We start from the raw sequence: 16755 nt of genomic DNA, 5'->3' as shown, positions 1-16755 counted from the left end.
TCCCCCCCTCCCTTTTAAAAGAAAGGCCTAGCAAGTAAAGAGTGGACTTAGCCAGCTTTCCCATATTGCACAGGGAAAGATCTGAGACACAGGAAGAAAAGTAAGTAGTTTAGTGACACTTCTAGGTATCTTCATGTGGCAAGAAAACAGCCCTTAAAAATGGAGCTCTAGAATTTAAATGGCTGAGTCTGGAATCGGCTCTATCCTTGCAGGGCAGGCATCACAGCACCAAGGACACTGCGAAGCAACTTCAAGGGCTATCTGCCCTGCACTGATCCACAAGCTATTTTTGCCAGACTTTATTTTTAACAATTTAAAGCAAGGTTTAAATGACTGTTTTGATCAAACTTAGGAAAGGATAAGGGTAAATATTGCAGCTGTATAGCTAAGCAAGTTCTGTGCTGGATACTGATAGAAATGAACACATCACAAATGCAGCTGCCCTTAACCAGCAACTAACAGCCACAGGCCTGCTGGCTTAATACCATGCTGTTGAGCTCAAGTATTGTGTCAGCAGCAGTTGGAAGGTAAGACACTCCCTAGCCTACAGAATAGCTGGGAAAGTCCTGCTCAGGAGCCTAACGCTAATCAAGGTTTGGATCATCTACCTATGTGGGTTTCATAGTATGATTCATAGTAATATAGAGAAGAGAGAGAAATGCCGGTGAGAACAGTTTCAAAATTATTTTAAAGCATATTTGATACTTTAGCGTTCCCTTCACAAAAGTGAAACAAGTACTGAATTTTTTTACAGCCCATTGGGCTAAGAAATTCATTCACATGCCCACAATACAGGGCTTAATCTTCTACAAAAATCAAGCTATGGTTTGGGGGGATTTTTTTTTAATGCTCATAAAAAAAGTTTTAAAAACCCCAGCTTTTAACTCTGCTGATTCATTTTCTAGCTCAAAGTTTCATAGCAATAAGACCGCTTTGAGTATAATTTAGAGCTGGCAACAATGGCATTGCAGCTGGGATAACTGAAATAGCACTGGGAATAGTGAGAGTAATTTTTCCACTTCTATTACTCAACAAAGGCAGTTCAAAATACCAAGTAGCAGTGAAGAGCTAGCACTATTGCATCAGATATAGGAAGGAGACGCTCGTGGACATACAGTGCCCTACAAGTGAATGAGAAATGTTCTGGCTGAAACTCATGTTTTGTGCATTCCATTGTTTGGCCTGGAAAGGCACATTTGAGTTAAGTGGAGCTGCTCTGGGGCACAAAAAGCATGGAGTGAAGAACTGCAGGATGCTGCCTTCCAGTTTCAGCTGGTTACTGTGTGGGCTCTTTCAACAGGTAGCCAGGAAGATAGTGGCAACATTGGTCAACCATTAAGTCCTACTGATTAAGGATTATTCTCACTAAGGAAATTTGGTAACTGTGAACCAGTGAGATTAAGTTAAGCTGCCTAACCTTAAAGTATCATGTGGCTGCTTCATAATATGGCAAGAGCACCATCAGTTCCATCATAAGCTGCTCTAATTCAAAGCACATATTAAAGTGGAAACACAATACAACACAGTTATGCCAGGTCACAAGAAAGCCCAGGAAGAAATATTAGTGGGTCAGAAAGAATCTTACTATCAAAAAACAAGGGAGTAAAAAGTAGTTTATCATTTTCCAGGGTTTTGTTTCTAAATTCAAACGCACTCAAGTTCAGACCCTACTGGGTGTAAGTCGGTCGTGTCTCTATGGAATGACCTGAGTGCCGAACTCCTCTACATGGAAAGAAACTCAGGTTCTGGGTCTTTAAGATGGGTAGAATTTTAAGTGTTCGTTTTGGTCTATGGGATCTGCCTATTTAATGAGGTTAGTCAAAATAGTTAAAACATATTTTCAAAAAATAAATCTTAAAACTCCAGGATTTTCATGTACACTTTCTGAGCCAGAATCTGCCCTATGCCCATGCAATCTTGGGTTTTGTCCTGAAAATCTAAGGTCTTAACACTAGTTTTTCGAAGAAACATGTAAAATATCACAGCGGTCAGGCTTGCTCTGTAACCAACAGCCTGTACATATTTTTCTTTTGTCTCTAAGTCAAAAATCCATATAGCTTTGCTGGCTTTGAATAAATTTGCACCTGCCAAAGCAAAGGATTAATTCCTAAATTGGCAGGATGCATGGTCTTTGGTAGTGCTAGTGCTTCTGTGCCCACAGTCTATGTTCACAAAGGTTGCACGATAATGTACATTTCTCCTAATGGCAGGTGCCTCAGACCTGTTAGTCAAAGAAGCAAATTGGCCTTTTTTATAAAAATAGTAAAGCGCTGTCCTTCAAAACTGAAGATACAATTTACTGAAGGAGGAGGAGTTTGGATATCAATGAACTCTTATTCAAGTTCCATGACTGAAATGAACGTCAAACTGCAAGGTGAAGCTAGAATGAGACACCAATTGTAGGATGTGCACTACAGAGCTGGTTCCTTCCTCTTGCCCTGGTGATGCAGAAGAGACTCTGTCATAAATATAAAAGGGAAGGGTAAACACCTTTAAATCCCTCCTGGCCAGAGGAAAAACCCTTTCACCTGTAAAGGGGTTAAGCAGCTAAGATAACCTCGCTGAAACCTGACCAAAAGGACCAATGAGGAGACAAGATACTTTCAAAGCACGGGGTGGGACAACAAAGTTTCTGTGTGTGTGTGTGTGTTGCTTTTGCTGGGACCAGAGCAGGAATGCAGGTCAGAACTCCTGTAAAGGGCTAATAAGCAATCTAGTTAGATATGCATTAGATTCTGTTTTGTTTAAATGGCCAATAAAATAAGTTGTGCTGAATGGCATGTATATTCCTGTTTTTGTGTCTTAAGGTTTTGCCTAGAGGGATTGTCTATGTTTTGAATCCGATTACCCTGTAAGGTATTTACCATCCTGATTTTACAGAGGTGATTTTTACTTTTTCTTCAATTAAAATTCTTCTTTTAAGAACCTGATTGCTTTTTTCATTGTTCTTAAGATCCAAGGGTTTGGGTCTGTGTTCACCTATGCAAATTGTTGAGGATTTTTATCAAGCCTTCCCCAGGAAAGGGGGTGTAGGGCTTGGGAGGATTTTGGGGGGGAAAGAAGTTTCCAAGTGGGCTCTTTCCCTGTTATATATTTTGTTAGATGCTTGGTGGTGGCAGCAATAAAGTCCAAGGGCAAAAGGTAAAATAGTTTGTATCTTGGGGAAGTTTTAACCTAAGCTGGTAAAAATAAACTTAGGGGGTTTTCCATGCAGGTCCCCACATCTGTACCCTAGAGCTCAGAGTGGGGAAGGAACCTTGACAGACTCAGACTTTAAAGCCAGTAGGGACCATCATGATCATCTTGTCTCACATTTTGCAGACTCTTTCCTCAGAGAATTTTCCACCATTCTGGGTTTTCTCTGAATCCCCAAGCCAACAGTAGTTACAAGTGGACTGGACACCATTTTGTGTGGTGTCAGGAAGGCATGCAACAGCTCCTAATTTATACCCTCACACAGCACCCTTTGGGGCTTATCTGATTTTAAATGTGTGTGAGCCACAAGTCCACATTACATCAGTCCTCTGGTTTTCCCTACAGGAAAACTCCAAAGACAGCAATACCAATATGAGGAGAGAATGGCATTAGCCACATCCTGCTAGTTTTACAATATATGGGGAGAGGTTTGTGCTGCCAGACTCAACCAACCACGACTGCAGCCAACTATATCAGGTCAATTCACTCTGAGAAATTCAATCTGGTCCCCTTACAGGACAGGGATGCTTTTACAGACTTGGCCCGAATAGGTGCGCTGCTGACTTATACAATTCCCACAGGGCTACATGACTCTAGGGTCCCTGCTACAAAACTTAGATCTACTGTGCTACACAGGAGACATGGCTTGGAGGGTAACTGTTACGGATGGAAGATTTTTAATCATTCAATTGTACCAAGCTTTATGCTGCAGGGATGAAAGATTCAAGTCCTAACCTGTCTCCATTAAATAGTACAGATATTCTGGTTTTCTTGATGATGTTTGTGGTAGGCCTAAATAGCTGAGACGAATGCACGGCCAGGCTGAACAGGTTGTGGTTTGTAAGAGTAGAACTCTGTCCAATGATTGAGACAGATTAAGGACAGAGACACACACCTTTTTCCCTTTTTTTAAAAAAAAAAGTCTCATTAAAGCTGCTTCTGACTGCAGCAATCTGTTTCACTTTTCATTCATATGGCAACTAAAAACATCCTCTCCCTAGCATAGTCTCTTCAGACTCCACACACAGCAAATCTCGCAGCTACTTGGTATAATCATTGTTTGTACCTTTACCAAAATTTTTGGAGTCCAGCATTTTTAAACTTAACAAAGCAGTTCCTGAATGCAGAGGGTCTGCAGTTGTGAGTCTTACATACCTGTAGCAGGGGAAAGAAACTGGATTACACAGACATGCCAGTCATATTGAGTTTTCAATCAGCACTGAAGTAGACTTGTATTTTGCTTCTGTGCAACTGTAGGCTTACAGTTTCAGCTAATTCTCAAAGGGAAACAGGCAACAGAGAAAGCCTTAGCACAATACTATAGAGACAAGTGCTACCAAGAGAAAAATGGTCCTCTGAGCAACATGTTTAATAAAAAAAAAATGCTAAGCTAAATATATGCTACAATACAAGGCAATTTTCTTGTGGTGCTGACAGTAAGATGCCCATGCTCTGTTCCTGTGATTTCTGAGGTTGCCCAAAGCAGTGGAATTATATGCAGATAGGCAATTCATAATAAACAAACTGTGCTACACACCCCAAAAATACTTCTAATCTCTACTGGAAGTCTTCTTCCTAGCATTTCTCACTTGTACCCAAGGAGGATTTCTAGCATGTGAAGGACAGGTCAGTTCAGCTACCTTAAAACCAGTAATGGCTTACCTATCCAGAAACCACCCGAAAGAACAAGACCCCTCCAAATCAAAGATATGCGTGTCCAAGAAAATTATGCAACAGCACTAGCATAAAAATAAATCAAGTCATCATCAGCAATAGCCTATCCATAAACTGGAGGATGAGGCTGACATGAACATACACCATAAAAGAAAGCATAAATGGTGAGCCTCGCTAGCTGAAACACAGGGCGATTTCTGTGCAACTAAGCCACACTTATATTTGAGGCTCATTTTAAGATAAACAAGCACCTAAGCTATCTCCCAAAAGACAGGTCTTCAATATCTTACTCTGACCTACCCAGAAATTAAAAAGGAGCTTGTGTGTGTTCAGTCTAGCATCCCCACCTGCACAGATACCCAAAACAATTTACAGAGCTTCCAGTAAAGCGCTCTCCAGCTCTGTGCATTTAGGGAATATGTACAGGACATATCACATTTCAGCACTGTTTACTCTGCTCCCTCCTACGCTTCGGGTGCTGAGGTTGAGAGGTAATTTTGTCAATAAGCGATATGATCACAACACTGAGCAAGTGGAAGGGTTGCTCTTGCCATGTAGCAATATGCTGCTAGGAGATAATGCAAGAGCCTTTTATTTTTGCTTTATCAGAAGCAAGACAGGGCTGAGGACTGCTGTGTACTCCCTGGGATTCATAAGCATGAAATTCTGTCTGGCTGCCTTGCTTTCAAGCACTATAGACAAGACTGTCTTAAATTAACAATCAGCAATTCTGCTCCAAAGAGGGATTTTGGTATCAGTTTCCTCCTCCTGACATGCTTAAGACAAAGACAAAAAGCCATGCTCTGAATTAAAATACTACAACTTTTACATTAACATGAGAAACACTCTCAAGTCACTGCCAAGTGGCTGGAATGCATTCTTTGGTTCTTCTCAGATAATATCCAGAGACTGTTCAATATCCCAAATTCCACCCACCACTACACTGTCTGAAATCCCCTGAAGAACACCATATTTCCTCAGACACTATATTCTTGGAGAAAAAGGCGTCTCGTTTCCATAGGCTACTGAGGGTATAGTTCTGAATATAGGAGTCCTTCAGCTGAAATAGCATCTCCAAGTCCCACAGTCCGGATGGGATCTTTACACACCAAAACAGGGGTGAAATGGAATGAAATTCCCTCTCTGTGCCATTGTGCCACTGGATCACCTGGATTTAAAGAGATTTTGGAGGGTGCCTCTGTGTGGGAGGTCACAAACTCCAAGGGAGCTTTAAGAAAGACTCTGTCAGTATCAATGGTTTCAGTTGCACAAGCCTGTGTCCCTGCCACTCTGGCTCCAGCAGCCACAGCTGCTATCTGGTTGCCCCAATACCCATCCACTGTAGCCAGAACATGATAGGCCAGTGTGTGGAAGTGGATCCGGGTAAGATCAGATGCCTTGTCCATGGTCCTTCCATGCTTCTTCAGGATCCAGAAAAGGATGTCACTGACAATGCCCACATCTGGAACTCCATTCCAGGAAGCAAGGGAGGCATGAGGACCAGAGGCCGACTGGGTGAGGAACAGCAGCTCCTGTTCATTTAGCCCGACAGAATTCACCAGGGGGAAGACCTGCTAACAGAAACAGAGTGAACTACATGTTTTTTTTCAGGCTTAGAGGTAGACTCAGATTTCCCATCTTCCTAATTTTAAAAATATTATGTTGTCACAGTACACTCTTAGCTATTGTGCATAAGGGAGTGGGGGTGGGGGGCTCCTGGCCCTTCGGGCCACAGATTGCGTGCACATGGGGAGAAAATAAATTTGGTTTCTTGGGAAGGTTGAAGCATATTTCTCTGCACAAGCAACCTATCCAACTGATTTATGCTAAGGCAACAGAAGAAGGCAGGCATTCTACTTTCCAACTGAATACATGTGGAGAAAGAAGGGGAAAGGTTCCAGTGACAACAGAGGCTGTGAACGGGACAGAAATCATGTCTAAACTGGGATGAGTTAGCTTTGCCCTCATCTAAGAGGAGCAAAAACAGAATACAACCACCCAAAACTCTACTCACTTCTACTACATGAATACAAAAAAAATTCAAATTCACTCCTCTTAATACAGCTGTGCAGCAGTTCGGAAGAGATGGATCAATCTGCCAAGGCCCAAATGTGGGACACAACCTCTGACAAAGAACCAAAATAAGGGACACAAAATAATTATTCATGCAAGAAATGTAACATGCTGTGGAATTCATTCCTTCAGCGTAGATAACTTTCTGAAGCCTCAATTTCGTCATTTTATTTCCAATATAAATAACTTTCAACAATGAAAGTAACAGAATACGAAATCCATATGAAACATGGGTAGGCTTGGCAGAATTCAGTTTTTTCCCTATAATTTTGACAGATAATCTCAATGTTTATTTTTAAGCTTTTTTAGATTTTTATCTATTTAGATGTTCACAATTGTGCAAAATTATGGGTTTTAAACATTTATTTTTACCTTCAGCGATTTAAATCTTCACAGTTGTACAAAATTACGGGGGGGGGGGGGGCTCAAACAATTATTTAATCACAGCAGATGCTGAGATTCAAAAAAGTTAAAGCTTTATAACCATTAAAACACAAATTGTCAACATCACATGTTCAAATATACAAAGTAAAAAGCCTTAAATCAAACTAATAATTTCTCAAGCAGCATTTTTCTTATTTTGCCTGTCTGTAAATTTTGATGGTCATTGATGGAAGTATGTCAGTTTGTGCATGCACAGTCAAATTTATGTTTATTGACATTTAAAAATAAAAATCTAATCCTTCCAAGCTAAAACATACGTAATTTGGGGACTAAAAGGCGTGACATCCCTCTAAATGAGGGAGCATTGAGTGGTATGTATGCAACAACATCTGAAAGAAGCTTCAGAAGCCTGAGTATTTTTTTTAAAACCAGTTCCAGTTCAAATAATGGTTCTATCAGAAAGCTATGGGGCTGCTAAATCTGAAACAACTGTCTGAGATTACTCATGTCAAATCATCTGAATCTACAGAGAGTTCTTGGCTGCATTTGAATTATCATGACTTGGGTCATTTCCCTACAGCAGTTGCAAAGGAGGTTTATGGCTGCGAGCAACAAGGCAGGAGAATCCAAGTGTTTCCCTACAGTAAATCATGCAACTTCAGCTGCTGAGCACATTCATTTTTGCACACATCACATAACGCTGACCTCAGCACATTTAGGAAAACAGAGAGTTGACTGGCTGAGACCATCGGTTGATACCCTCTCAGTGGGATATTCCATTAAGGTGTTTCCAAGACAGATATTCCCTTTATACTAAAGAAAACACTCTGGTCTACTACCAATTATGAAATCATAGATCGTTACACTTCTCCTGTTAATGCACTGTTGAGTGTGGGAACCTCAGCAGAGCAGTGACTTTGGCCAGAATACAAGTACAAAATGGCTCTGCAGGCTTTATACCTAAGATACTCATTGCTCTCAGAAGAGGCAACCCCAATCCTAAATTTCCACTTATCATCACCCACCAGTTAGTCTGTGTGCTGCACCAGTGATGGAGTACAGACAGGGAGTGAAGTGGGCATGTCCTGTCATTTTTGTTACCTGATGCATAATCTTGCTCATGAGATCCTGGTCAGTCATACTGGCCAATTCCAGGTGTATGGGGATATCAGTGGGGATATCAGAGATGGAAGTCACAGCCTGCAGAAGGAAAGGCAAGACATCTTTAAGAAACAGAAGAATAAAAGCTTTTGGGCTCAAATATAGGCACCCTAACCTGCTCATGGCTGGATGTAGTCAGATTTCTAAATGATCTAGCTGGCAAAAGGATCAGAGGAAGAAATAGGAGTAGCCTCTAGCCTTCTGAATCTTAAAGCACAACAGCATCAGACTGTAATCTCGATCCAATCCCACATTCGTCTAACTGCCCAATGCACAAGACTTTCCTGACATGAAGGAGCCCCAAATGCTTGTTCCTGAAGCACAAGAGAACACACTGAATCAGGAGGCAGTCAGCTGTAAGATAAACAAAGAGCAACTTCCACACAAGAGAGGCTCAGTGCAACTCCTTCTGCTTCAAGCGGGAAAGAATCCCTTTTGGATTACCTGACACAGCTACTGCCTACAGACTACAAGGGTCTCAGCTGCAGCCTTGACTATGCTAACGTGGGATGGAACACAGTGCATTCAGCCACCGGATGAGGCTCCAATAACGAGATAAATCCACCACAGTCTACCCACCAGTGTAGCAGCTTCTTCTCTGAAGACTCCACTGGATCCAACAAACAGTAATGTCAGTGTTAGAGGATCTCAACCAACCCATAAGACTAGAGCTCATGATATTAGTTGTATGGTTTTAGAGTACAAGCCTTTGGCCCACAATAGCAGGAAGAACAGCCGGCGAAACGAGCAAAGACATCCTGTAACTGCATGCTGAAATCTCAGGAAGTCAACACCTTGAGCTACAGTGTTTACTGGGGCTGGAATTAAGGAGATGGTACAGTGCTCAGGTTCTTACCTCCAGAAGTCTCTTCTCACGCACTTCCCTGCTCTGCCCTTCCATCATGTGAAGCCCTGAGAGCACTACAAGGTCTGGCTTAAACTCATCCAGGCTGGACACAAACACCTCCAGCATGTTCATGGCTCCATTTGATAGGTCATGGGAGAATATAAAGCGGTTGGCATTGGGAGCTCTCAACTGTCCCCATTCTTCACCTAGGACGAAATCCCCAATCAACAACAAAACAATTAAGCCAAATAACTAGAGGATAGTTTCTGGATCCCCACTGGAATCCCAGCACCAATCAGAGCTGTCATGGCTCCCTAGAGGCCTAGCTAGGCAGAGTTTCACCACCTGATCAATACTTGACACTTGAGCTGTGCATCATATTTAGGCCTGAATATATACAAAATGGTTCCACCCATCTCCACTGGGTACCTCTGGACACTGAGGAAAAGTTAAAAATTAGGTAAATTTTTGTGAGAGTCTAACAGGGACACAGATTATACAAACCACAGTCTAACTGGTCAGCTGTGCACTAACTCCCAGCTGTCTACAGATATAACCTCAACACTGGAGTACACACAAAAAATCCATACACCAGCTATGGTAAATGGGTTGTGGCAGGGTGGGGGTGGGGCAGCCGGAAAGGGATGGAGAATGTAGGGATAGAGCTGGGCGGAAGGACCAAAAAGCATTACTTGTATTGCTACCTGCAATTTGAAGGGAGAAAAGGTCATGAAACTGAAAGTTGCCCAAGCAGGAGCATTTATGAGGTAATCAGGGAGAGAACCTCAAGGCCTGAGAGCCAGTGAGTGAGCTTGTTCGCTCAGATCTTACAGACTGATGGAGAATGAAATCAGAGTCTGGTTAGACTGTTTTCATGCTGACGTCTAGTCAACAACACTGGATTTAACTCAAGTTGCCCATCAGGAAAATGTTATAAAAAGCTTCACAGTGCAGCTCAACTGGTTCACACAAGGGAACTACAAAGCAGTGCATTTCACACCAAAGCAGCGTCTAGGAGAAGACAAAGGTGCCCATCATCCATATGGAATGTGTACTTCATACATGCTACCCAGAACAGAGGAAGAACAAGATCTACACAAAGCAAGCAGCATGTTTTCCACTGGCTATGAGACAAAGACATGTCAACTGTGGTTAGTTGGCCCATATCGAGAGTTCTGGAGGAAGAAAAAAAACTTTGAGGAAGAAAGCTCTGAGTTCATACAAACAGGATGCAATAAAAAGGGAAGTACTAGAGAGTTTAATTAGCCTAGGCTTTTGTAAGTGTTGGGGTCATTCTGGAACCTGCTGCTATGACAAAGTAAACTTTTTAACCATACATACAGCATTTCGGATACCTATGAAAGTCCTGCTCAGCTTTTGTTTGGAAAAGACAGCTGTCACTCGTCTTGTTCACTGCCACTATGCAAAAGAAAGCCAAATATTCTTAGTCCTTGGGTTACAGTTAGCCACCTGCAGAAAGAGTTCAGACTATATGGTGCCTCTTTTTGAATTTAGGGAAGGCTATCAGTCTATTTTAATGTTAACATAGAAGTCCAGGTGTTTTGTAATTATAGCCATAGACATTGCTTAGGATACACACTTCTAATCAAACCTTCTAAGCTAATACTGTTTTAGGGCAATGGTGAGACTATTTACATTCCTCAGCTTACAGCAAACAGAAGTACATAGCTCATGGTGAAATCTGATAGGATAGCAATACTGCAGCACTGGAGCAGGATACAGCATTTGTAGGGACCACAGTTCAAACGAAAAGAGAGTTTCAAAACAGTTTAAGATGTTTGTTCACCTAGCAGGCTACCACCGCTCACAGAACGGATGGAGCTAACAGATTAGCTCCGACACTGACAGCTGCTAATCCTGATAATTTACACAGTTCTTAAGTTTAGTGACGTGCAGAAAGCTTAAAAATAAATTATAAAACCAGAAAAAGCTTTGAGTTTTGAATAAGGTATCTATCACCTTGACACTTCACCACCACAGTGCACAGGTTTTGTTTTTTTAAATCTCTGAAAGTATGGTAAAAACCAGGACAATCATTTCACCTGTAAATTGGTGTCCTACAACAGACTTCTAAGTCAGATCTACTACTGTAAAGCCAAAGCCACTTCAACTTGAGAGGCAGGTTTATGCCAGTATATTTTTCATTACGGCTAAATCTGACAGGCTATGGTACAGCATTAGTTCCTGAAAATATTTCCAAAGCTAAAGACAATCTAAAAGACAAGTAAGGAAGCTCTGGATTGGTGATCTCCTCTGTCAGAAGACCCATTCACAGTAGCTAGATGTCCGGTTCTATGCAAGTGGCCATCACCTACCAATACAGACTTACTACTGGGATATACAAAGAGCTAGAAAGGGAGGAAAACATAATGAGAACAGATAACGTTAATAACTAGGTGCAATCAAGTATTCTTTGCATAGCCCCCTTCATCCAGAAAGATCCTAAAACAATTTATAGACTACAGCGGGATCTGATGCAACAACATTAGGAATGGACTATGGCAGCTATTCTGAATCAGCAAAAATACACAACAGGTTTTAGGAAGGAAAGTGAAGAATAGCTATGAAACCATAGGTGGAAGTTTAAGAGGCAAGATGTAATTCCTCCAGGTTAGGATCTGATCAGCATATTTACCAGATGATATAGTGACCACAAAGGGTCAATAGTTTGGTCTTACACTGCATTCCAAAGATGGCACTCTCTAGGAACACAGTGCCCAAGGCATGACTCTGGGGCATCTGGTTCAGGGACACAGTGCCACTTAGTGAATCGTCCGTGCTACTTACTGCCATGGCCAGGTTTTCCTCAGAGGTCTCCCAAATGACTAAATACAATCTTCCAATTTATGGGGGATCACCATGCAACGGGAAAGGTACGGTTACTGCAGTGGTTTTCATGCTCTATGTGAACTATTTAATAAGGAAATCATCTTATAGCAGATGTAGAACTTGATTGTATGAAAAGATAAAATTAAGATAGTATGAAAAGACAAGATGACTCGCCTGCTTTGATGCAATGAATATGGTTCCATTCCCACCATTTCCTCAGTGTACAGTAGGACTTTTAGAATGGGACCATTTTTCCTTGCCTTCTCTACTCTAGCTCATTTTACAGTTTGGTTCTCTCCTCTTGTCACCACCACTCCAATTCTGGAATCTGTATATCTGGGGTTGAATTTACACCAGAAAGAAATCCCAAAGATTAATGAAACAGCTACACAGAGTTTTGGCGGGGGTGGGGTTTTTTTTAAGTTGTTTTTTTGAGTTGATGAGTCAAACAAACCTCTGGAAATCCTTGATTGGGCGGCAGTGGAAAATATTTGGCAATGAACTAGACCTAATAAGTCTTTTACCCCTTTAATGTTCAATGTGGTGCAATATTCAAAGTACCTGCTTGATACTCCAAGATAAGGTGGAATTCATCTGTTTCCTGCATAGATTCTGGTGGGACAATTACATTATCATCAAGTAGTTCATGGAGTTTAGGACCAACTGGACCACAAAGAAGGATCTAGAAACAAAACAAAACACAATCTAAATAAGGATGCAGTGGCATGTCCTTGATGAGCAAAATCTGCAAGCATCTTCTCTGTACTTGTGTTAAGTAGCACTCTTCATATTTTTCTGAAGATAATAAAGTCACTCCATGGACGGCTCCCAGATTGACTCACCTGTCTGGTTAGCAGTAATGGTGGAGGGCAGGAGGGGCATGTATGCACACAGTGCACTATACTTTCTCAAGGCTTGTTTTTTAATTTTTTAATATATTTTTTTGAAGATTTGAATAATGAAACTGGTAGCCATGAAAGTGAGGGGCTGATGATCAATTGCTGTACAAGCTTCTCAAGACTATTCCAATAACGCACATCTGTTCCTACTTGCAGCACCCTTAATATTCCAATACAGTCTAGGGGTATGGTCTTCACTACCCCTCTGATCGCAGGCAGTGATCAATCCAGAAGGGATCGATTTATCGTGTCTAGTCTAGACGCGATAAATTGACTCCCGAGCGCTCTCCCATCGACTCCTGTACTCCAGCGCCATGAGAGGCGCAGGCAGAATCGACGGGGGAGCGGCAGCAATCAACTCACCGCGGTGAAGACACCACAGTAAGTCACTCTAAGTACATTGACTTCAGCTATGTTATTCACGTAGCTGAAGTTGCTTAACTTAGATCAATTCCCCCCCTCAGTGTAGACCAGGGCTAAGAAAGAGGGTGGGGGAGGGGCACTCTCCAAAGACTACTAAACTGTGCAATAACTGTGACAAGAAAAAATGCCTATTAGAAATACCTTCTAAAGTTGAAGTGTTTCCTTAGATGAGACTTGAAACCATGGTGAATTGCTAGTACATTCACCCAGTGACTTGATTTGCTTATTAATATAGCTAAATTTCTATATGAAACAATATTGCCTAGAATGAATATCTGTATTTTGTATTGTATGGAAACCCCACCTTCAGGCATCACAGGATTAAAACAGGAAGTGTGGCAGTTGCTCCACAGTACCATACCGAGAGCCATCAAATACACCCATGGGTGAATTTGTTTCAGACAAACAATCTGACTCCCACTCACTGCACCATAAAGAGTTCTCGAATTTCATACAGGATAGCAGAAATTAAAGGAGGACCAAGACCACCCAATCATGCATATTTGGTCTATTAAAGATCACATCAATATATAATCAGTGGTGACAGAAAGACTAACTCATGGGATGCAGCAAAAACAATGTTATAATTAAGACAAAATATACTGGATATAGAGAAGCTTACAAACCAGATACATTTCCTCTCTGTGTAGCGTAACAAGCAGTTGTTCTGGGTCAGACTCGGCTTCCACTAAGGAACATAATCTAGTGGTGTGATCCCCAGAACATACTTACAAGTGGTTTGGAGCCTGATTACAAAAATTAAATAAAACCAAGTTTTTGAGACACTTACCTTCAGGTCTGGATTTGTTGCAAGTTTCTGACCAATTAGGGCAGCATTTCCTCCCACATAGAGCTGTAAGAGATAAAGCATATGAATGTAATCCTTTTTATTAACAGTTTTATAGATGGAGTTCTACATATCTGCAATAACTTTGTCAGAACAAATGAAGTTAACCATGTGCTTTGATGGGACTGCGTCAGAATAATTCCACAGTTCACTGTCCAACACAGTTTTCTCCAATTTAACAATTTTTGTCCCTGGATGTTGTTATTTAGCCAGTATTAGCCTTCTGATAGACCACTGAACTATACATTTCAATTTGTTCACCCCCTAAGCATTCCCAAATGCTGTCCATTTAATTTGTTATTTTTATTTGGGGGAAGGGGGTATGTTCTGTCCTTATTAGTGAGCTGTGCAAAGAATCATTTTAAGATATAAAAAAGATTTATCGAGCTCAAGGCCAATGTACACAAATGAGAGAAACTCTGACAGACATCATAAGCCAAGCTGGTGCCAGAATTCCAAGTAATTGAAAAATAAAGCAAGATTTACTGAGCTATTGTGATTAACTGTTTCTACTGATACCATTTTGCTAGATATGGAGCTCTTCAGATAAATTTATTACCACTGGCACCACAAGACAAAAGTTGTGAAATTCATAATCCAGTCACTGTGAACATGTACAAAACCAGATCCACAAAGCACCAAAACCACAATATGAGCTTGTTTTTTATCATCAACTTCTCCCCACCTTGCAGTGTAGAAATCGGGGAGTTCATCAAAAGCTATAGGAATTATGAGAACTAGTTTTAAGAGAAAAACAGGTGGAAAGCCAGAGACTAGAGGAAAATGAAATAAAGAGGATTGAACCATCTAGATAAAGGATCACTTGAAAGTCTAGTGAACCCATCAACTCCCTCCACACAAATGGGCCCTATGGAGACAAACAGCTTGGCTTCTACTTGGACTCCATCTGAACATTCCTGAGCCTGCTACCTATGCTCGATAGACTCTATATATAGGGAGCAAAGCCTGTAAAGCTTCTTGAGATGAGCAAATCCAAAATGGTGCTCTGGGTTTCACAGCTCGTGCTAGACCGGAACAATATGTACTACCCATGGTATCACAATAGTGTTCAAACAATGGTTGGGAAAGATTGGAGAATGTAATGCATTTGACTGGAGTTAACAATTTAAAGGAGTGACAGAAAATGAAAAACAGAAGGGAAAGAGGGAGTGATGACAAAGGAAAACTTCAGTTACAAATCAAACCCTGGGCACGAAAGTCAAGGTGCAAAACAGGCAACAGAAAGACAAAGTTGCAAAAAGGTCAGAAGACCATGGAAACCTAGAATAAGAAGTCAGCTGCAAAAGAATTCAAAGCTTTTCCTGGCTCGGAAGAGCATTTGTAAAACTCTACATAAACAATCTGCAGAAATTATCTACCTTAACACTAAGTGCCAAATGGACACATGGCAAAAAACTCCAGAAGTCTTAATGTACATCAGAGCAGATGAACCAACTAGGAGACGGGTGTTTTACAAAGACTGCCTCCTCTCTTTAGCTCTAATGCCAGAGAGATGTGCATTTCCAAGCCTTATATCGTGGAGCTTCTGACATTTATGGAAATGTTTTCAGTTCTTTATTCTTGGATCCACCCCCTCACCACCTGCACCATTTAAAACAGTTAGAGCCTTCTTTGTGGTATCAGCCTTGCCCCTCTGTCATAAAACAGACATTTCATTTGTTGCCTAGGTTATATTCAACAGCATTCTTGTGAATGCCATTTAAACTATCAGAGCCAAAGTATATGCTATGCAGATTTTGGCAGGCTGGGATGTGCAGAAAGAAAAGACAACTCAACATTCTGCGATTTAGGATCCGACCAGATAGGCAGAGTTAGAGAAGAATTACATTTTCAAAGGAAGAATTTGTACATTAGCAGAGTGTTTAGATTCTCAGCAGCTTCACATAAAGTGATCAAGTTTTTTTAAACCCAACTAATATAGTAAAGCAGCAGTGTAAACTTCTGTTTCCTGAACATCTTGCACTACCATTTTGAAGGATGAAAAGGGCCATGAAAGCTGCTATACAATTTGTCAATGTACAAAGGATAAGTCTTCTCAGACTAGCCCTAAAATAGAGAACACACCTGTGCCCCAGGGTACTCTGAGGCTGCTCGTGCAATGTGATTGAAGGTCTCCGCATCACTGAAGAAGCGCTCAGCAGCTGCCCCCTTCTGCATGAAATGGATGAAGGCTTCTTTCAGGTCCTTCCTGGAATTCAAGACAGCATGATCTTTCCCGTCCCCAGGATCAAGACCAAGTGCCTGCAACAGCTTCACACCGGAGAGGATTACATCTACACAGGCATTGACTCTGGGGAAAGAGGACAGAAAGGAAAAGTGAGCTGGGAAAACAGAGAAAGAAAGACTTGGGGGGGACTTCTAAAAGTTTTGGGAGAAAGTTG

General features: G+C 41.4%; 1 protein-coding gene across 2 annotated transcripts in view; it reads right to left on the bottom strand.

Moving 5' to 3' along the window:
• Positions 1 to 4: 4 nt before the first annotated feature.
• ADPGK (ADP dependent glucokinase) overlaps positions 5 to 16755 on the bottom strand; it is a 28307-nt gene continuing 11556 nt past the window's right edge. The window contains exons 2-7 of one of the 2 annotated variants that reach the window (XM_074965881.1): positions 16439 to 16664; positions 14297 to 14359; positions 12746 to 12866; positions 9344 to 9540; positions 8428 to 8526; positions 5 to 6443 (exon numbers count right to left, since the gene is read on the bottom strand). In XM_074965881.1, the coding sequence (XP_074821982.1) occupies positions 5892 to 6443; positions 8428 to 8526; positions 9344 to 9540; positions 12746 to 12866; positions 14297 to 14359; positions 16439 to 16664 (1258 nt within the window). In that variant the 3' untranslated portion in view covers positions 5 to 5891. The remainder of the gene's footprint in view (positions 6444 to 8427; positions 8527 to 9343; positions 9541 to 12745; positions 12867 to 14296; positions 14360 to 16438; positions 16665 to 16755) is intronic. The other variant, XM_074965882.1, reaches the window with a different exon arrangement.

This window comes from Natator depressus, chromosome 10, assembly GCF_965152275.1.
Source record: "Natator depressus isolate rNatDep1 chromosome 10, rNatDep2.hap1, whole genome shotgun sequence".
Taxonomy (NCBI): Eukaryota; Metazoa; Chordata; order Testudines; family Cheloniidae; genus Natator; species Natator depressus.
The sequence above is the reverse complement of the archived record's forward strand: the minus strand, read 5'-3'. Positions and strand labels throughout refer to the sequence as shown.